General features: G+C 33.4%; 1 protein-coding gene across 1 annotated transcript in view; it reads left to right on the top strand.

The window, feature by feature from the left end:
* Positions 1–15,212: 15,212 nt before the first annotated feature.
* LOC130450272 (serine/threonine-protein kinase SIK2-like) overlaps positions 15,213–23,226 on the top strand; it is a 140,024-nt gene continuing 132,010 nt past the window's right edge. The window contains exon 1 of the mRNA XM_056788588.1: positions 15,213–15,550. Within this exon, the coding sequence (XP_056644566.1) occupies positions 15,425–15,550 (126 nt within the window). The 5' untranslated portion in view covers positions 15,213–15,424. The remainder of the gene's footprint in view (positions 15,551–23,226) is intronic.

Genomic DNA, 23,226 nt, shown 5'->3' on the forward strand with positions numbered 1-23,226 from the left:
ATTACTGGTAGATATTTTTAAAGTCCATTCTTCTACACCATATAAGAGAACTGACCATATGTAACATTTGATCATCCGTTTCCGAAGTTGAAATTTTAAATTATCATTAAAGAAGAGAAATCTCATTTTAAAAAATGGGATTCAGTTGTTCAGTAATGTAGCAACCAAGATATTTGAACCTGGACACTCTTTGAATCGTTTGTCCGTTTACCTGTAGCTGTGTGTCATGGTACGGCAAGCGACTAAATACCATATATTTTGTTTTTGAACAATTAATGTTCATCTTCCCACACTGTCAACGGCGTTTAAAAGACATTGCAGTCCATTCAAGTCGTCACACTGTAGAACTGTATCATCTGCGTATCTAATTGTATTTATAAGTTTACCGTTAATATTTACTCCATATGATAAGTTGTGTCTAGCTTGCTGAAAGATCTGATCTGAATACAAATTAAATAAAAGTGGTGAGAGTATGCAACTTTATCTGACTCCTCTTAAGATTTTGCATTCTTCTGTCGATTTTTCGATGATTCTTACGTCGGAACTATCAACTCCTTTTTCCTTTAATATATTTATTAACTTGTCTCGATCGAATGCTTTTTCGTAATCGATGAAGACTGCAAAAACCTCTTTTTGTTGGTCCCGGCATTTTTGTAGTAATATATTCAGTACAAAAAGTGCTTCTCGTGTTCCCAACCTATTTCTGAGGCCAAATTGAGTTTCGTCTTGATTTTCTTCGCACTTATTTCTCATTCTAGCGTAGATGATTCTTAAGAATTTTTTATAGTGTGACTCATAAGACTTATAAGTCTATAGTCGCTACAGTGTCTTGGTCGTTGTTTTTTGCCAAAGTTATGAATTCGGATTTTAACCAGTCTTCTGTAATTTCAGCGATTGAATAAACATGATTGAGAGTTTGACCAATATTCCTATATTATCTTCATTTATAAGCTTTAGCATCTCTCTTGGAATGTTGTCAGGTACAACAGCTTTCTTCTTTTTGCCAGGTTCATAGTATGTATCACTTTTGATTTTAGTATTTTTAGACAGTGTATATATAACAATTGCTGTTGCAATTTGCCTCACAAAGACCCTAGAATATTTTACATATTACTTACAGATGATATCTCGAATTACTGAAAGACACTATATATATATATAAGCGGTTTCTTATTGGGAAGGTGGCAATGAAACACCAAAGTGGACTAACTTTAATATATTTTCCGAGCTTTGGAATACTTATGTATTCATCGTCTAGGAAATAATTGGTTTTGAATCGTAATAACTTTCATAGAAATATTTCTATCGACGTCAATTTGAATATTGAATTTCACCACAATCAAATTCGACTATTGTACAAAATAGTTTAAGGAACGTGTCATTTATTCAATGCGGATTTAAACATTGTACTTGTAATTGTAATGTACAATAAAATATTCTAAAATCAATATCTTCCTTTGCTTACGCCACCCCCCCCCTAAAATGGAAAAAACGTATTTTTGGGGAGTATTCTCTAAAAAACGTGTAATTTATTAGTTTTGGGCTATAAATATGAATGAAAATGAACGTGAAAAATAGAACGAAATTCCTTGCAACGATCTTAACCCTTTTTCCAACAATTATAAAACCCTTTTAGGAGGGTGCTACCCCCCTCCCCGCCTAAAAGGGCAAAACCGTATTTTTAGAGGGTATTTTCTAGAAAATTTCCAATTTATCAGTTTTGGGCTATAAATATGAAAGAAAACGAACGTGGAAAATAGAAAAAAATTCCTTACGACGATGTCAACTCCTTGGTGTGGCACATCCTCCCTCCCCAAATTGATAAAATGTCTTTCTTGGGAGTGTTTTCTAGAGATATCTGAGATTATCGCTCTTCTGTAATGAATATAATCAAAATTGTTGTTATCCCAGAAACGTGTTTGAGGGGATATGTGAAAAAATATGTGGAATCACTTCTTTCAGATATAAATACGAACGAAAACTCGAGAAATGTCGTTATTGAGTTTTAAAAGTCCGGTTATGTGAACCGTTTTCATTCATAAATTCAGATAAACTTGTATAAATCAAACGTAGAGACCGGACCTAACGGATAAGTGTTTTTTTCATGAATACTGAGGAAGAGTACAAAAAAATTAATTCTCGAAAAATCACCAGCAAGAAATGGGTAGAACAATATATTTGATCATCGAACACAGTCTGGGACTATCACCGGCAAATTTTTGCAGACTTCCGTCGTAAATTTTAGACCACTCTTTTTGCATGTGCAAACTTCGATTTGAACCAGCAATAACTGATGAGTGAGCGTCGTGTTTACATCGTGCTACTGCTAGCACTGTAGCAGACCGCCCCCTGTGAAACCGACCGGCGCACACACAGACACGACATATATAGCGGCCCGCCAGCTGCCGCTCGGACTAGGTTCCCGGCCGACAATGTATAGGTATAAGAATTTGAATGCGTTCCTCCCAGGTACATTGCAGAATAGATCTTTTGGGTGTATTGAATTCCCCGTTCTTAAATGCCATTATTACACCAAGGATAAGATGCAATGCGAGTAAACGTCGACAGAGTTTTTTTTCAGCTACTACAAGATTGACTGAGCTTTGTTTAAAATCCCTGCATGTAAGCGCATTTTTATAAACCCTTTCAAAAAGATTAGATTTTCCCCTCCAGATTCCACTTTGATTCATGTTAATACGTGCGCTTATTCCTGAGATATCAACATTTGAAGTTATCAACTCTATCAAGATTTTATAACCTAAAAAATAATCGTATTTGAACCAGCATTACTGGTACCGACTAAATGCTATGGAATTCAACAATTAAGTACTCCTCAACTTTTAATTTTACTCGCTACAAAGAGTCAAGATTTCAGTGATCTCGAGCATTATTTCACGCAGTTAGAAATAGTAGTGTAATGAGAGCTTAAGCTGTAATTTTGCTGCTGTTCACTTTGCGTAAAAAAGATGATAATATGTCAATAGAAAGCAGTAATATTTATCTTTAAAATGACGTAAGATTCGTTAAAATCGGACATCTCTATCGGGAGTTATGAAATTTTTATTCCCCGCCTCGGTTGAAAAAATGCAGCTTGCCGCGCGCCATGCAGATCGCGAAAACGCTTACCTTCAACAATTTTTTTCAGGAATACGGTGCAATTTGGCGAAATTGTTCTAAGGACCTTTTTTTTGCAAAATTTTGTGCTCTTTCTGAATCTACAGTTTTTTTTGATAAGACAATGATTTTCTGAGATATTCTGAAATTACCTCAAAAAAACAAGTTTGACGCGTATTTTGGGGGAGTCGCACCCTCCTTAGGGGGTGATAAGATTCATCATAAGTGATGTGCACGTTAGGACCTACAATTAAAAAAAATATCGCAAGAGCCATTTAAATTTAAAGTTCCTAGCCCTTTTTACTGGCCTATAATGATAGCTTTCTACTCCTAGTAACATAATGTACTCTTTATAAAAAGTGACATTCTGTTACCTGTCAACAGACATAAAGAATCAAACTATTTTCTGTCACAGAAAAATATTCATTTTTATATAGTGTTATTTGATATTTCTGTCAAAAGTATCGGATTGATATTTTTTAATTGTATTATATTCAAACCACTCAATATTTAATTATAATATTAGGCGATTCCAATATAGCAGTTTTAATGATAAGTAGTTAACAAAAAGAGTCAAAAATTATCAATTTTGTAGTTACTAAGTAGACATTTCATTATAATTGTTGATATCTGTAAATTGTGTGGAAATAAGTCATTGAACTACAATCATCAAAAGAAATTTGACTGATTTCAAACATTTTCAATTTGCAAATTCAAAAAATGCCACTAGGTATTTTTGATCAGCTTTTGTCTTTGATGTATTGTTACTAGATGTTAGTTCTGATACTAATAAAAAATAAAGAAGAAATTTTTTACTCAAAATTAGCACCTAATTAGCTAAATTAATATCTAAAATTACGAGTGTTGTTTAAAAAAATTCCGACTTCAACATGAAGATATCAGCACTTATCATAAGCTGTTATTGAATATTTGTTTTTGAAAGGCAATACTTTTACGCAAATCAAAGAGGAGTGTCTGCGCCATCATTTACGACCGTAAAATTTAAGGCAGCCAAATTCAAACGTGGCGCTATCAGCTGATTAATGTCGAGTATTTGGGACGGTCAAAATCTACAACAACCAGCAATGTTATCGAAAAAGATCACCAAATTGTACTGGACGATCGTCGAATTAAGGTTAGAGAGCTGGAAGAGGCTATCGGTATATCAGAAGAATACATTCGCTATATACTGACTAAAAAATTATGCATGCGTAAATTATCTAGCTATCTACGCGTTGGGTGCCGAGTTTCCACACTTTACATCAAATGCGCGTTCGAATGAACATTTCCCAGGCCTTATTAAAGCAGTTTGAAAAAAATGACTTTTTGCGTCTATTTATAGATAGTCATGTTCATCTGTTGTCTTCAAAAAGGTGAAACTATTACATTAAAGTATTTCTTGATAAGGTAAAGGGAGAAATTGCAAAAAAGTGACCGCATTTAAAGAACAATTAAGTGCTTCTATCAGGAAAACGCATCCTCTCACACTACGGTGATCGCCAAGGCTAAAATTCATGAATTACACTTCGAATTAGGTAAACAACTACCATATTCACCAGATCTGTCCCCCGTGACTTCTTCCGTTTCCGAACCTTGAAGTTTCCCTTGCGAGGGAGATATTTTCATCAGAGGGAGTTGTCGCATACGTAAACGCCTATTTTTAGGAGAAAGGCGGGAGATATTATTTAGAAAGGTTAAAATGTTTACACCATCACTGAACTAAGTGTATAGTCTTAAATAATAAAATAAAAATGATTATGACAAAAAAAGTCTTACTTCTTTATTGGGTCGGAAACTTTTCAGACAATTTTCGTATACTTTGATTATCTCTCTCATTCTAAGTTAACCCTGCTCCTTTTTTCCTAGTTTCTAAGTATATTTGGGGAATTATCTAAAATCCTACCATCCTATACTAGCCTCAACTCTAGTCAGGAACATCGTTCCTTGGTTTTACATACTCGATTTAGTACTTTGTTTTTCAAAATGAGAAGCAGGATTTTTCACATCAAACTTACAGTTTTAAATAATACGAGGTCTGGCTATTAAATAACGAGACTGTGCGCCTAGAGGGCGCCCTAGACAGGTGGGATAGGAACCGAATAATGCCTTGGGTATCTAGATATCTTGTCTATGCACGTCCCAAAACACATTGCCGTCACTACTATGGTATTTGTGCATTAGCAGTTTTAAACTAACGTGTTTTTTTCTCGTGCCGAAAACCATCTGTGAAGATAAAAGTGTCAATCTCAAATTTATCGTTAAATTGAAAAAAACTCCGACTGAGTGCTTTAAATTGCTGCAAGAGGCCTACGGGGACAATTCTCTACCTCGTGCGCATGTTTTTGATTGGTTTAAGTACTTTAGTGAGAGCCGAGAGAGCACTGAAGATAACCAGCGCCCAGGTCGCCCTATGACTGTTTTAACTTTAACGAAACAGTGACCAAAATCAACCAAATTGTGCGTGCAGATCGTCGAATGAGCGTCCGGATGATTGCCGAAATTATAAACGCCGATAGAGAAACGATTAGAAAAATTTTTCACGAAGAATTACACATGACAAAAGTCTGTGCGAAGTTAGTGCTAAAAAATCTGACTCCTGACCAAAAGCTGTAGCGTCAACAGATCTGCTCAAATTTCCTTGAAAGGTTAGAAAAAGATCTGCTTTGGAGCTCGATTTGAGTCGATGGAGTAAAGTAAAGTAAAAAACGGCAAAGCTTCTAAAGGAACTCACCAAATAAGACTTCCAGCATTGCTTCGTTCAATGGAAAAAACTTATGGAAAGGTGTGTGGCGAGGGGAGTATATTGAAGAGGAGCATTAGAATGTAGAATAATTCTGATAACAAAACCCTTTTTTCGTAACCAGTCTCGTTATTTAATAGCCAGACCTCGTACATCAAACAAAAAGAAAATATCACAAGGTGGTACAAGTAGAACGAGACTCTCCTAAATAGAATATTGTGTTTGTCATTTCCCATAGAAAAGTGTGAGTCTTTTCATGGAAAAGAACATTCTTATTTGAATACTCTACAACTATGAATCTTCTTTTCAGTAAGATATACGCCATGGGATTGATTGTAAGTGGTCACGGTTACCCGATTTGCTGCGGTGTGATTTTTATTTTTGGAGATTAATAAAAGATTATGTTATCTACCTTTGCCACCAGTTGACATCTAATTAAAAAATAGTAACGAAATAGTTTTTGCAACATTTACTAGACAGTTGATGTCTGTCGTGTGATGATACTTTCATTGAACACTAGAAGGCTTTTATGTAAAATTGAGTTGTTTGAAATATCAATCAGAACTTCGAATATAATCAAATAAATATTATAAAGCGTTAAAGCTACCCTATCTATTTTGAAACATCCGGTATACTGACGAGCTTTCTCAAAGAAAGCTTTAGAATTTTTCTTTATTTTATAGTATAGTATCAAAACACTGAACTAAAACAAAGACATTCTCAAGCACACGTAGTTGTGTATCTTATCCCAACATTTTTTTTGTTATATATGTGGCGAATGCACTTTAAAAGAAAGCAGAAAACCTATATCTGACTTCGTGAAAAGAGCTTGTCTTGCCTAGTTTGGATGACGGCAGCAATTTAAAGCAGATTTAATAACTCCAATGAAAAAGAAATAAACTCCGTATGATGCACGAAGATTTTATATCGCATCAAAAAGCGCAAAGTAATTGAATTTGAAATTCTAGTATAGTTATTGTAGATCATTGATCTCCAAACTTTTTTGTTTCATAGACCACTTTCATCATCTATGGAAACTTGTGATGTGGCTAAGTTTTAACGACGAGTTAACAGTTTAAAAAAATAATGACAGAATTGATTGCTTGATAGGGTGAATTATTTGATAATAAAAGCGACTAAACAAATTTTCAATTAAATTTTAATTGATTGTGCTGTGAGTGGATATCAAATATGTGAAGTTGGCTAATTGAAAGAGTAGTAGAAGTTGCTAAATTATTTTATACAGAGTGAGTTTTATATATATAGGACGCCTCAATTATCTCAGAAACGGCTTGTACGATTCTTATATGTTTAAATGTTTGTGCACTAGGGTCTTGTGATACGGCCGGTATTATGATGGTATCCACTTTGTTTCAAAGGATCACCCTATATATTTTTCGCTTTTTGAAATCCTTAAGAAATACTTATTATTTTTCATCTAATTTTTTCCGTACCTAAATACCATAATTTCGAAGTTATAGCTACATTTGCGTTATCTCCTCCGAAGTTAAAATAATAAATTTAAGTGGCTATGACTGCTACAATAACAAATTTAACGTTCTAATAAATTATTATTGTTGTAATATATTGAAAGACACAATTGTTCGTTTATCTGAAAAAGAACTAATTGGTATTTCAATGATATTAGGATATGGTAACAGGCGTAGAAGTCAACAAGAAACGTGTAATATCTTTAATAATTTATATCCTAACCGAAATCCCATAACAAGAATTACTGTCAGAAAATTAGTAAAAAAGTTTAACGAAACTGGTTCAGTATTTATATATATTAAACTAGTATGTAACATACCTGGAATTAAATATTAGTCTTAGAATAGAAGTCGTTTTCCGGGTAAAAGTGATTATGCATTTTTTTGCATTGTAAAATATTGAGCCCTTAAGTGCAACGTTCTTTCTGAATTAGGCAAACGGATTCAAAGATAAATAAAGAAATCAGAAGTCAGAATTTTTAATCTTTTAAAGAAGTCCCTACAGTGAGCCAGTGAGTTTAGTCCGAGTAAATATCTAACAGCTCTCTTTTGTAGTTTGAGGATTCGCTCAAATTGAATCGCACCACACGTATCCCATAAGGGAAGGACATATCGGAGATGCGACTCAATAAGGGCAATAAATTGTGCAGAAGGTTGGATAAGTTCAGTTCTTTGGAAACTGATCTCAGCGCAAAACAGGAGGAACTAAATTTTGTAGATAATGCGGCAATATGGAACTCCCATTTCAAGGAATTGTCAGATGGTGGTGTTATTTAATAAAAAATGCTGCAATGTACTCGTATTCTTATATGATGAAACTTTGGTTTTAGAAACGTTGAGACAGAAGATTAGAATCGCACTATGATTTAAATAGATATAGTCTTAAGTATTGCTCCAAGAGAAACTAGTGTCTTCTGCAAATAGATATATTTTACCACTAATGTCTAGATAGGCGATGTCGTTTATAAACAGAAGAAACAAAATAGGGCCTTGGGGCACTCCACATTCTATAGGCATCGTTGCATCAATTTAACAATCTGACTTCAGTTGGTAAGGTACGACTTGAGAGAAGACGTGAAGACTTTGCAGACCTAATGGTGGAAAAATGTTACAAACAAAGCAATCCAAATTTTGCTATGTTTTGCGAAGAGGCCACTTTTTGTATTAATGGAAACGTAAATCGACATAATTGTAGATACTGGTCACGTAACAATCCTCATTGGATGCGTGAATCCCACACCCAATATTCCGAAAAACTGAATGTATGGGCTGGAATAATAGGCGCCAAAATAATTGGTCCGGCGTATTCAGATTTATTGATAAATAGTATTATACCTGAGTTGGCTCGAATATACATTTGAAAAGAAAACTTTACACAAACATTATTAGAAATTTTCAGACAATAATAATATCTCAAACGACAATATTTACCTACAAGATGGTGCTCACTAAGCGTGTGTAGTGAGGCGATACCTAATAATGTGTTTTCCAGAAGATGGATTGGAAGGCGTGGTTTATCGAATGGCCCTCACGGTCACCAGTCATGAATCCTCTAGGCTATTTCCTGAGGGGTCACTTAAAAAACTTCGTTTACAAAACAAAACCTGCCAAAATTCAGAAACTAAAAGATATTAAAGTGAATGGACAACATTTTGAGCATCTGTTGTAATTGCCATTACTGTATGTTTCCTAAAATTTGTAATTTCATTCCTTCATAAATGTCGATCTACTTCTACACACATAGATTTAAAGATTTGTCTTCAGTTGTGGTAGGTTTTCTGCGCCATGATTTGGATAAATATTTTACTGTACCAATTTCGTTAAACTTTTTAATAACTTACTGACACTAGACCTTGTTACCAGATTTGTATTAGCACATAAATTATTGAAGAATAATCAAATTAAACGCATTTATTCAATCGCAGCCATCTTAAAGTACAATATTTATTGTAACTTTGGTGGAGATACTGTAAATGTAGCTATAACTTCGAAATTGTGGTATTTAGATTTAAGGAACATTAGATGAAAAATAGTAAGTATTTCTTAAGGATTTCGAAAAGCGAAAAATAATACCGGCCGTATCACAAGACTCTTGGGCACAAAAATTTTAAAAAATCCTATAAATGGTTTGATTGAGGCGTTCGATACATAAAAACTCACTCTGTATAATAAAAACATAATTTTTTAAGAAACAATAAATACCAAAAAACATATAAATAGGAGTTGTGAAAAAAAATAGCGAGGGATAGTAAAATGGAAAACAACGTGAAATATGAAAAGAAGCATATAGAGGAAAATTAAAATAAAACAGTTAGAGACAAAGAACATGAAGTACAATTGAGATGGTTTGGACACATAATGCTGTTTCCCGAAAACGGATTATCAAATGGGTAGTTAAAAACTAAAATAGCAGATACAAATTATAAAGGAAGACCAAGAAAAACAGATTTAAGAATGTGAAAGAAGCAGATAAGGCAAAGGGAATAAAATTGGAAGGAGTAGAAAATCAAACAAAAGATATCACGGCATGTAAAAATGAGTATATGTCAGAACCCATAATCAAACAGCCATACATCATTTATAATAGATGACTTTTTGTTTCATTGGGGTGCTATTGGAAATTTGAGAAAAAAATCGTTAGTCTCTTCGAATCATAATTTAATAAATAGCAAAGTTGCTAAAGGCCAATGAGATCAATAAGTACTTTCCGAGTATATTCAATAAATCCCATGTTTGTCAGGGAAGGTTGCTTTCTACAATAGCCATAAAATAGACCCTTATAAAAAGTTTAGCTTTATAATGGAGTCTCCTGAATCAATCCGTAACTATGTATTGACGATCAAATATGACGCAGTTAAAAGTGATGGGTTTACATTAGGGATGCTTGAACCCTGTTTGTCCAAGGTATTAAATCACTTGACACATATTATAAATTCTTGTTTAGAGACTACTTACTTTCCTAGATTGGAAAGAGGCGTTAGTCTATCCAGCACCTAAAGTAAATAATCTGACTGAGTTGAAAGATTTACGTCCTATAAGTTTGTTGGCAGTAGTTTCAAAAGACCAGTGCTCACCCAGATGAACTCTTCTTTGCATGTAAAAATCTTCCCGTGCATAGGCATAATAGAGAAGAAAGAAGATAAGAAGAAGAGAAGAGAAGGATGTCATATGTGTCTCCTCAGATTACTCCAAGGTATCAGATATGTAGGATCTTCTTTGTGCAAAGCTGAAATATCTGGGATTTGACGAAATATCTCGTAATTTATTTGGATCTTACTTGAAAGGAGAGTTTGCACGGATCAGAGCTCATCTGAGACTGGAGAAATAGTAACTAGTGTGCCACAGGGCTGGTCCACTTTTGTTCCTCGTATATGTTTTTGATATACAGGATATTTCTGAATTCATGCGACAAAATTTAAGAGGCGATTGCTTGTATGAAATTAATATGGGTGTTTCCTGTAACACAATTTCCTCAGCCCATCCTTTCAAAGGTGGTGACTAAAAGTGGATGTTATGTACACCTGTATGTGACAGTCTTGCATTATCACATTAAATCATATGCGAATGACACCCGGGTCCTGCACTACTTTGATTATGCAGATCCGGAAGCATGATCTAAAGCTTAATGCAAATAAGTTTTGCTGTTTTGAGAAAATTTGTACCAAAATTAAAAATTTAAGTTGGGACGTGAGACGTTGTTAATAAAACAATATGCTAAGAACTTAACAGTAATTCTAGATGCGGACTTGAGGTGTAAAGAACATTTAAAGATGAGCTATGCTATGCTAAGATGAAACTCTTGTATACAAACATATCCATTTTTAATTTTAAAATGAGGAGAAAATTTGAATCTCTGGTATTGTCTACCTACTATAATGTTATCCTTACGGATGCGATCGAAAAATCGCATCAATATGTACAAAACGTGTGTTGTACATTTATTTTGAAACGAAGAAAGTATGATCGGCCAAAATTAGTGGATTGAAATGATTAAAAATGTCGAATGTTGCGAACTATCATTTTATATGTCCTTATAAGGCAGTTTTAAAACATTCGACACCTGTTTGATTGGAAAAAGAAATTTGTCGTGAAAAAATACATAAGGTTTGTTCCAACCCATTAAAAAACCGTCCTTGGTACAGTGACGATTCTACGCAATAGAGATTACGTGTTCCAACCGGGCGGTTACCGTTATACGAACGATTTTGTTTTCCGTTCCAACCGTTTGTGAACCATTTCAGGGACGGTGTTTTCGATACTTGGTTGATAGCAAGTACTGTTGCAAGAACCGTGCATAGCCGTAGATTGCGTACGGTCCCGACTAGCAGGTTGGAACAAACCTATAATATACATGTAAGGATGCACCTACATTGGTTTCGTATTTCTCCCAATCCGATAATTCAAAGAGTACTAGCGAATGGAGATTGAAACTTTCGATTATATTCTTGGAGGTATAAATGAAGAATTAAGTATCCCGTTGATCTCAAAGACCAGAATCATTCCTCACCAGCTCTATCAGTAATTCCTTGTCGATTTTCGAAGTCATTGTGATGAAGCATCGAGAGACCGATATCGGTTTAAAAACAAACACGTTTGGTCGGTCGCCGTATCGGTCGTCGTCAGTTGCCATCGGATCGTATCGGATCGGTGCTACAGATCCACTCTAGGCACATACGTTAAGATGTTTATGTTTGTTTTTTACAAACGTCGGGCGATATCGGATCGGATCGGATCGGGAGAAATACGGATCCAATGTAGGTGCAACCTAAGACATAAAAATCTGACAACTATGCCTCAGCATAAAAATGCACCTTTTCAAAGAAGTTTTAGCTGTTAATGGTTATAATGCTCTCCACAAGGACCTTAAATTGTGTGGTATAAATTCTTTTAAAACCAAGTACACATCAATTTTGTTTAATAAGCAAATATAAAACTGTCTTTGTTTTTTGGATTTTTGCAATTATTCAATAAATTTATATTTGAAACTATATAAAGTTTTTTTTTGCATTGTAAGCAGCTGGAAATGGTTATGTGGAAGAATAACATATATGTTAAATCTCGCCACTCCTGTTGCATGATGTGTGTATATTGTATACTTTGTCAATTGTATTTTGAACACATATTACACCAATGAAGACGATTCTTATGCACGACGCCGGTTGCTGACATAACAACTGATTGTATTTGGCCAGTTCTCCTGGTGTTTGTTGAGAACGTTAAAAGTGTTTGGTATAGCTACATCGATGAGAAGGACTGAATTAACTCTTGTATCAACCACCACGATGTCAGGACTATTATCCGTTACCTGTATATCGGTGATAATGGACCGGATAACGAAGTAGAGTCTAAAATTGTCATTTTCGAGCACCTTGCACCTGGTACTTGTAATACGGTGTATAAGTATTGAGAAGACCGAACATTGTTGGCCAGTTTCTGGTGGATGATGTTACATACTTGGTTATGCCGGTGTAGATAGTCAGTATTAGCTAACACACTACAAGCAGATGTTATATGTTTTTGCATTTGTCGGATTGAGTACATTTTTCTTGTAGTTATTCGTGTTAATAATTTGATTCTGGATAGCCATCATGAAGCCTTCGGACTCTGGAAACAGATCTCCGTTACTAGGCCATCTGTTCAAAGCTTTTCTGTCAACATGCGGCTGGTTGAGATCGTGATGATGTCTAACGTGTAGTGCCTTTCGTGACAATAATTGTTCGAGCTTCTCGGTGTCTAATATTATCTTCAAGTCAGATTCTGGCGATGCGAGGTTGAGAGATGAGTAATTCTTATCCGCCTTGAATATAATTTCCTTGAACAGAATTCACGTAGGTTCATTACCTGTCAAATTTGTAGGTTAAAAAGGTCGATCAAGCCTCTATCAGCCTCTTTTCGGGATAAAGGTATTTTAATAGTAGATGACTTCGGGTGGTGGTAGTTGTTCTTAGTCGTCATTGTTCGTGTTAATGTCTGAATACCCCTAGCTCTGTTTTCGTCCACCTCAGGATTTCAAAACAGTACGATAAAACAGGCGTGGAATACCTACTCCACGATTGCTTGAGCTAAGATGTCTGCATTTAATAATAATAAAACTTCATAAGTGACTTCACTTTTTTTGTGCAATTATCTCGGATTCTAACTTTTACCTATAACTAAAATTCTATTTGTAGGTTTCTCCGTTTTCCATCATGTGTACGATATCTCCGTTGAGCAGTTGTACATTTCCGTTAATGACAATGCCGAGTCTTGCACTTAGACAGTCCAATATTAGTGGAGAATCGATGTGTTATATCAAGAAGATGAATGATTTGACGCTTATTTGCTGCGTATAGCTTTATATCATCCATGTAGAGAAAATGGGAGATGGTAAAGTTGGTGTTCCTTTTAGCTTATGTTGAATCCGTACTTTGAATCATTGAGCATGGTGGATAGAGAATTCATTGCAAGACAGAACCACAACAGTCTCAATGAATCTTGGTATTTCGATAGTACTGTGGGAGTTTGGGCAGATTTGCAGATATAGGTTTGCAATTCTTTACCTCTGTTGAAAGGAAACTTATAATCGTTGGGTGGACTTTGTAAATCTGCAAGACCTCCACAAGCCAGGAATGAGATACATTATCGAATGCTTTCTAGTCATCTACGAAAGCAGTGTGTATATTACGGGGATCTTTCCACAAAAAGTTGTTCTTTGCACCGTAACTGATCTCTTCTGCAACCTTTCTCTTCCTCTGATAAGATTTTATTTTCCTTGACGTGTCTATAAAATCCGTTAAATTTTTTTAATTTATTATTTCTTAAACCTCTTATATATGATTATGTTTCTAAATTGTCTTCATTTTAGCACTCTTCTGTTATAAAATCAGTTTTCTTAAATTTTTGAAGACATAAAAATTTGACGTTTCTACTATTTTCAGTCTTTATCAAAATATTTTCATAAATAGATAAGACCTAAAATCTATACGTTTTACGAGTAGTATTAGTGATACAAGCTGTAAGTATCTTTTACGAAGTGAGAAGACACGTGATAGTTCTGTACTGTGTGGGGTCATCCGTCTGGTAGCTCTTTGGAAGCAAATAAGTGGAGCCCAGTGATAGAAACGTTAGGATATCTTCTAGGTGCTGTGGGAGGTGAGACAATTGCATCGCTAATTTCCTGTATACGCTCGAGAATTTCTTACACCAGAAGCTTTGGATATTATCAACTCTCGGTGCTTTCCATTTGTTAGTATTTTGCATTACGTCAGTGACTTCTTTTAGTGTGAAATCATTAAACCGCATTGAAATAATATTTAATCGCATCTCTTCGGCTGCTATCATTCGGCGTTTCTCTTGTGGTTTTTGGGAGTCGACCACAATGAGAACCAATACTTTTTTAACGGCATAGATTGATTAATGATTTTATTATTATAAACTCTTATCTGGCAACCCGCTAAATACATAGTGGTAAAAAATGTGAATCCCTCGTCATTAATTAAGAACTTTTGATCATTGGGTAAATTCATGAAAATAATATTAAGTTATATCCAAATCATTTTAAAACTTGGAATTTCTACATATAATTGGTTTTATATTTCGCATTTACTTAATATCATTAAAACTTGTTTGCGTTGGAATTGACATGCGTGAAAAACGTTTTGAATTATAACATTAAAACTATGCACTCCCCGTAATATTCATACACCTGTTTAATATTAGATTGGACGCGCAGCTTTTCTGCAAATCGCTGGTTCCACGTATAAATAATCTATTAACGTTAGCAACATTAAATAGAATTATTACGGAAAATCCTATCTATGCGTGTGTACGTATTTACGTCAGTCAAAGACGACGACCACGATACTCTACTCCCGGCGCACGCTAGATCTGAGCAGACTCCTGTTATCGGAACTTCGAATACCGAAACAGCTGACAGTCGCATACAACGCTCCGTATCGGTAGTACAGTTCCGTGCCGGATCTCTACCTCTTTTAATAATGACAATACTAACACCGAATTTAGCAATAACGTTAACGTTTAGTTCGTAAGACAGACTATTTTCGATTTTCGAGTGGACTTTTAGTCATAAAAACGCGATACAATGGGCGAGAGGGAGAGGATAGGCAAGAATCCTATCAGGGTTGGTTTCTACGATATTGAAAGAACGATTGGAAAGGGTAATTTCGCTGTTGTTAAACTCGCCAAGCATAGGATAACTAAAACTGAGGTACCTTCAACTTTTTCTCGATTAACATTATATTTAATTCAATTTAATTTGTGGAATGTGAACTTATCGCTATCGATCAAAATACGATGCACTATTCTCTATATAACCTCGACCTTAAAATCTACAAGCCAGACAAACGTGAACATATTTAGATCTTCGATAAAATACGTACATTCTGACATTGGCATTGAAGAATATATATGTGGTAATGCAGATCTAAATCCAATCGTAATTAACAAATTTATCACAAAATTTACGCACGTATCGTAATTTAGTTGTCAATTTTATTTGAGAAGCTATAATGTTCTGGATTCAATAATTTATTGATTTAAGTGGGTATACCATGATTGAAATTACCATAGGTTAGGTATTTATTCATAAATAAATTATAATAAAAGTGTTACCAAGTGTCTCCAATAAATAATAATTATATGGTATAGATATAATTGCAACAGTTAATTGTGGAATATGACATAATGTACCTAGTTCTTCAAAGTTCAAAACTATATACGATAATAGATAATTGAAAGCATAGTAGCTCGGATATTATTTGATGTTATTCACCTAGGGATACAGGTTTCGAATATATAATCATTTCTATTCAAAAATTCTATTTTTGTCTTAAGTCTAAGTGTCCTTAAAAGGGACAGCGAAAGTTATTGATCTCGCAATTCTATACAATACGTCATATGAACTATGATCAAAATAATTATGGTTTATAAAATGAAACGGAAAATTACGCTTACATAGTTAAAAAGAGAAAAATGATTTTTATTAGAGGAATAAGATGATTAATACGGAAGTCTTTGTTCTAGAAGTGAATCATTTTAAACTTACCCATATTAAGAATTATTTTTCACTTTTTAGTTTCATTAACTGTAAAGGCATATCACTGTTTTTAACTACAGTTCATTTTGTCTTATGATATGAGTGAAGTAATCATCTCATCTAGTGCTTTACAACTATTTTGACTAATGAGCATAATTATGAGCAATTAAGTTCTTCTATTCGTATACCGTTTAAGGATCGTTCGTTCCTAAGTGTTATTACATAAGCTTGTCTAGTATTGAATAGTCGAGATCCTAGATTAACGGCAGCCTAATCATTAATGAAGCCTTGCATATTGTGGATAGTCGATGTCCAATCCATAGTGTTCTTACAGCAGTAAGTATATACCGGTATAGTAGAGATACGCAATTAATTAAAAGAAAAAATATGTCCACCGAAATTGTGAAAATCGGAAAATTGGAGTATCGAGCCATCATCAAGTACTTGTATTCAGAAGCGTTAAGAGGTGAGCAGGTTTACGAGGTAAATTTTCCATTGAAGATGATGACCGATCGGAAGGCCAGTTTCTGTTGTCAGTCCCCGAAGATATCGATGCAGTTCATGACATGATTTCATCAGACCGTCGAATTGGGCTAAAACGGATATCTGAAGCACTGAATATTTCATACGAACGCGTTCATCATATAGTTCACGTCAATTTGGACATGAGAAAAATTGCTGCAAAACGGATCCCCAAATGTTTGAATGTTGACCAAAAACGTGCAAGGGTAGAAGCATCGTGTTCGATCTGTGCTCGATTTGAAAACGATGTAGACTTCTTTAAAACGAATTGTTAGTATGGATGAGACTTGGGTACATTTCTACGATCCAGAAACAAAGCAACAATCGATGGAATGGCGACACTCTGGTTCTCCAAGACCTAAGAAGTTTCGTGTCCAAAAATCTGCTGGAAAAGTTCTTGCTTCAGTTTTTTGAGATTTCCATAGAGTAATCATGATTAATTTTTTGGATAAGGGTAGAACAATAACTGGAGATTACTATTCGACATTATTGACCAACTACGGGAAAAATTAAAGAGAAAAGACGCGGAAAGCTATCCAAAGCTGTTAATTTTGACGTCTTTATAGGTTTGGATTTGAGGGTTACTTAAACATAGTAGAACTTAATAAATAATTCGTGAATATCGTCTCCCATTATGATGACGAGCTGGTGCTGTCCGAAATATCAGCAAAATAAGCAAAGTACCAAGAGTTGAGATGGCGCAAGCTAATAAACAATTTTTCTTTTGTGTATATTGATTTAAATTCGTTTAATATTTAGCGAATTCAGACTAGAGGCACCAGTCTGAATGAAATGCGACCTTAACAAGTTTCCAAAATTTCAAATTTATCTGATATTTTTAAGTTTGTACAAAGAAGTTCGTTTAAAGATTCCTTTGCAAACTATGCTGGTGAATTTAACAAGGGTAATGATACGAATTTATAACATTATAGTATTGTCGGTACTCAGACAGTTTTCAAAATTTCAGATTATTTTTAAAAATGAGTTCAAAGCTTCATACAAGTGAGACTAATAAAAGCATCTTAAGAAGGCAAACAATTCACAACATTACAGAGGATGGTATAAAAGAAACATTTATTCTGAAAATGGTTTTAATTCTTTATAAAAAGAGAACAAAAAGATGATATAATGGTTGTCGAAGTTTTTTTCGGGTCAATGGATATTTTATGTTACACTGTCTTGTCCTTGCAAAATATTAGATTAGATCATTGCCCAGACCTGGTTTAGAATTATGTCAAAAATTAAGCTAAACAGTGAAATGAACGAATTATGGAAATATGGATTCCGATGTGATACCCCTACAACAGCAAATTCTTTTCCTAATTAAAAGAATAAGCGAGAATGAACTTCGGTATTTACCGTTAATTTTTCTTCGCAATTTCTAACTTTTTCAATAGAAACTCTTACATTATTATAGGCATCTAATATGATGTGCTGTCCTCTAACATTCAGTTCGAGAATCTTTTTTTTCTCAATGAATATGTTCCAGCAAATCTTCCACGACTTCTATCCACTATCGACTATCTTGACTATGTTCGAATCCACTGTACACTTATAGATCAAGTGGATATACCTGATGAAACATTTTTGGTATTCCGCATTTGAAAACTACTAAAATTGAGACAGATTCTTTGTTAATATACGCAATGACACAAGAAGTATTACAAAGAAGGAATAATTTATTGACCTTGATTTTTTCTGCTTGTCATTGAATCTAGTTATCGACAAAAAGAAGCGATCGATGTCTGCTTGTCGGACATCGTTCTAAGCAACTTTAACTTTATAGATTAACTGCGCTAGAGACTGTGTGTGGTACAAAATGCATGTTTGATGGGCTTTAAATCTAGTGTTTTCTGCACAAGGTTAAAAGCTCATCACAGACTACCTTCCACGCCAAATTGATCTTTTCGTGTTTGTCTACCTATTCTACACACTCATCGTTACAGTACAGTTAACAGGTAATTTCGAAATGGGGTAAACTTTCGTCTCGATTCGAGGTCGCAATTCTACCCTTGTCAGAATTGCTAACCTGGCGATATCTTCGAACTAACAAAATTTGTAATATTTCGCTTTCGTAATAGGTTGCACTAGGAAAAAAATTTAATGAAAGAATTGTTTGATTGATAAGATAAAACGTTAATATTATTATTAACACAGCCTGCTCTAAACATGGTAAAAAATCAAGGTCCTGGCTGTAATACATCAATTTCACTAAGAATTTTTTTAATTTCTTATTTCTTAGACCTTTTGACATGTTTATTCCTCCAAATCGTCTTAACCTTATGTCTCCTCAGTTTTTTTTATTTTATTTTCATTTTGATATTCACGGTGTAGGTGAAACGTCAAATTTTTATCTGTCTTTCAAAAATTACAATTAAAACTAATTTTGAAACAGAAAAGATCTAAGATCAAGACCATTTAGAGACATAAGTATATTTTTATTCACTGTGAAATATCAAAATAAAAACTAATAAAATAGGGTACAATGTAGATACTAACTTTAAGTTATGTTGAAAAATTCCTGTTACTTCACTGACTAGTTGTTAAACAAAAATGAAATAGCAAATAAAGATTCAAAAATAGATCTCGGATGTATGACGCCATTATCCCGAATTCGCAAGATATTTTTAGTTTTACGTTGAATATATTTAATGAAAAGTTGATGATTTGACAACCCTGTCAATATTTAATTCAGTTAATTCAGAATGAGGTTAAGGTTAACGTTTCGAAGCTATGCAGGTTTTGGAAGAAGTAGTTCATTGCCACGATAACTTGAGTAGGTAACATTTCATTTTTAAATTTGTTAGGTGACCATTTAAACATCAAATGTATCGACAAGAAGAAATCAAGGAATCGAAAATATAAGTTTTTAGTTTTAAATTATTATTTCAATATAATCTCTTCATATGAATTTAATAATATTCGATAGTCAATAAAATTGAATGAAAGACAAATAATTAATAGACTAACAGTTGTTTTACAAATTCATTTAAAATTCCTCTTGATTAATGTGTGACTACTTAAAAAAAGCAAAACAAAACTCACACCTTTTAACACCCGCAGATCAAATTGTTATTTTTGTAATAACTAGCTATATATTCATTCCCCACAAAGGTCCATAAACTTGGTTAATTCTTGCCACCTCAGAGCTGGCTCAAATGATGTAATTTATTTTCACTGCTCACATCAGAATACGAAGTATTCATGTGAGATTATGGGAATAACCTAATGATATTTTCATAGGTTGAAAATGTCTAAAAATATCTTAGATTAGAAAAAAAAAACCTTTCGGTGATAATAGTGCCATGTCACGACTGTACTTATTGGCAAACGGCTACCAAGACTATTAATGCTTCTTAAATTATTACGTATTAAAAGGAGCGAAAACTGCTTCTAGTAGAAGGAAAAACTATAAACAAATTCAGATCTCCTTCGCGTAACACAGTTAGTCAATAAAAGTATAGAGTCTGAGAATGAACTAAATTCCATTTGTTCAGAATTAGTATTGTCATACTACTTTTGAAATTGCGGCTTTCTTTTTGATTATATGTTATGTGGACATTGTTTGCGCTATATGGGGCTTCCATCATAATGTATAAGCTTATTTTTACCAAACAATTCACACACTTATTACCTCACCACTTAATACTCTTAGTTTTTAAACATTCTAGAAAAGGGTTAATTAAATATTTTATTGAACTAATCAAACGGCGGTCGTTGTACTTTGACGTGTTGGGTGATTTCAAAATAATTATCAACGTGTCTGTGTTTTTTGTTTAAAATAGCTTTGAACGATTTCAATAATTCTAAAAGTATTTTTTGTTCCTTATTCTATGGCTTATAAATTTGCTTGTTCTTATGAAGATATTTTGATTGATTTGAATGTGATTACAAATTAATAAAAAACGGAGATTCTAATTTAATTTTTAAATGAACATAAGGCGTAATACATGTTATTAATGAGAAAAATATTCTTCATAATATAATTTTGAGTGACTATTGTATATAAAAATGATTGATTACTGATGGTGTCTAGTCACTGTTCCGACAAACATTGATTGTGATCATTCTTGTTTACGATATAAAATTAATAATCGCGGTTTTTTGGACAAGCAAATAAACACTTAACTTTTATAAATGAAAAATTACGAAACTACGGTTGTAAGCAATAATCAATTTTAAATTACGATCAATGAGAAGTAATAAATCGAATTGTGATAAAAATAATCAAATTTTGCCATAAACATGGTGATTGGACGAATCAAAATGAATATGAAGAGAAGAAATTGATGAAGTGACAGTTTACCAGTAGTATGAGATACGAGGAGGGTCACAGAAGTACCTAGTTGAACAAAGGAAACACAACAATTTTCGAAAAAAATATACCTATCTATTTTTCAACGAAATCTCCTTTTAGCTCCTTACACTTTTCATAGCGATGTTTAATCACCTCGTCATTGTTGGAAAATCTTTGCCCATCGAGCCATTTTTATAAGTCTGGGAACAGAAAATAAACCGAGGGGGCTAAATCTAACAAATAGGGTGCACGAGGTCGAAATTCAAACTTTAATTCATTAATTTTGGCCATTGCAATAATGGATGTTTGAGCTGGTGCATTGTATGATGAAATAACACTTTCTTAGGTTATTTTTGATTTATTTCTTCGCTTAAACGTTGCAATAAGTTCACATAATACTTGCCTTTGATAATTTTTCCTTTTTCTCTCTAAAAAAACCGACACCATTACCTTGCCTGCAGTTGAAATCGTCTGCCTACTTTGAAGCCGGTTTTCCCTTTTCAGTCCATTGTTTCGTTTCTTCTTTTGTTTCCTGTGTGAAGTGATTTACCAACGTTTCATACATGCTTATGGAGCGGCGCAAAAATTCGACTCTAGTTTTTGTGAATCATCGCCAAACATGGAAAACTGTTTTTATTCCATTATGAGCAAATTTTCAGTTAATATGCGATGTAATGTATTTTTTGGAATGCCTTCTATGTCTGCTAGCTTGTGCACTTTCAGACGACGAACGTTTTGTGGATTTTTTCCAACATTTCTGGAGTCGTCACTTCATTTGGTCGACCACTGCGATGCTGATCTTCGAAGGTCTTACAGTCTCCTTTAAACGATAACGAAATCTTACCAAAATTAGGAGTTCACCTTTTATATTGGTTGGGCTAAGGCTTCTCAAATAAAAGTATTGTATCACATAACGATGATCAACTTTTTCTTTGTTTACAAATTCACTGAAAACGTTCACTATTGATGACTGCCAAGCTAAACACATGGCGTCTTCAAACTTCATACGTATGCTGTATAGATTGCATAATTTCTAATACAGTGGTATTTTATATTTTTATATTTTTATATTTTTATATTTTTATATTTTTATATTTTTATATTTTTATATTTTTATATTTTTATATTTTTATATTTTTATATTTTTATATTTTTATATTTTTATATTTTTATATTTTTATATTTTTATATTTTTATATTTTTATATTTTTATATTTTTATATTTTTATATTTTTATATTTTTATATTTTTATATTTTTATATTTTTATATTTTTATATTTTTATATTTTTATATTTTTATATTTTTATATTTTTATATTTTTATATTTTTATATACTTCTTGGACCATTCTCGTACTAGAAACCAGATCCACAGAAATGCAAACCAAAAGAATAGTATTGACGACAATTCAGCTCAGATAGATCACGAAAAGGCAATAAGCGTGCTAGTGACCAAAACTGTAATTTGGATTTAGAGAATACACTAAAAGACTTAGAATGAATAACTAAATGAAAAAAAAAACATTTTCAATGAAATAACAACGGAACAAAGACAAAATTGGTCGTTAACGGTTAATTGTATGTAGTTAAGCAGGCCCGCTGTGAATTCAATATTACATTTAAGGACTTATCCATCTAATATACTATCTACAATAATATATGTTTTAGATGGTACATGGTTCTTGGAAACCAAAACATATGAAACTATGATAGACAAAAAAGTAGCGAATGCAAATATTCTGAAAAGAAAACGCCAAAAGTTAATAGTGGGCATAATTATTTCAACGAAAAAACTGAACACTTCATCAATATGTCAATATTAACAAATATTACTAATAATTATGTTATAGGTGATGATAAGCAAGAAAGGCATGATTGAATATCACAAAAATTGTCCCTACAACAATATTTCCTAGCATCTTTGCCATTTGAAAGAATAAAGATTAGCATTCCTCTTACTCCGTTAAGCCAAAATAAATAGAATTTGCTTTTTCGCTGCCTTCTTAATGAAAACAATTTTAACATTTCT

The sequence above is a fragment of the Diorhabda sublineata genome, chromosome 11 (genome assembly GCF_026230105.1).
Source record: "Diorhabda sublineata isolate icDioSubl1.1 chromosome 11, icDioSubl1.1, whole genome shotgun sequence".
In the NCBI taxonomy this organism is placed as follows: domain Eukaryota; kingdom Metazoa; phylum Arthropoda; class Insecta; order Coleoptera; family Chrysomelidae; genus Diorhabda; species Diorhabda sublineata.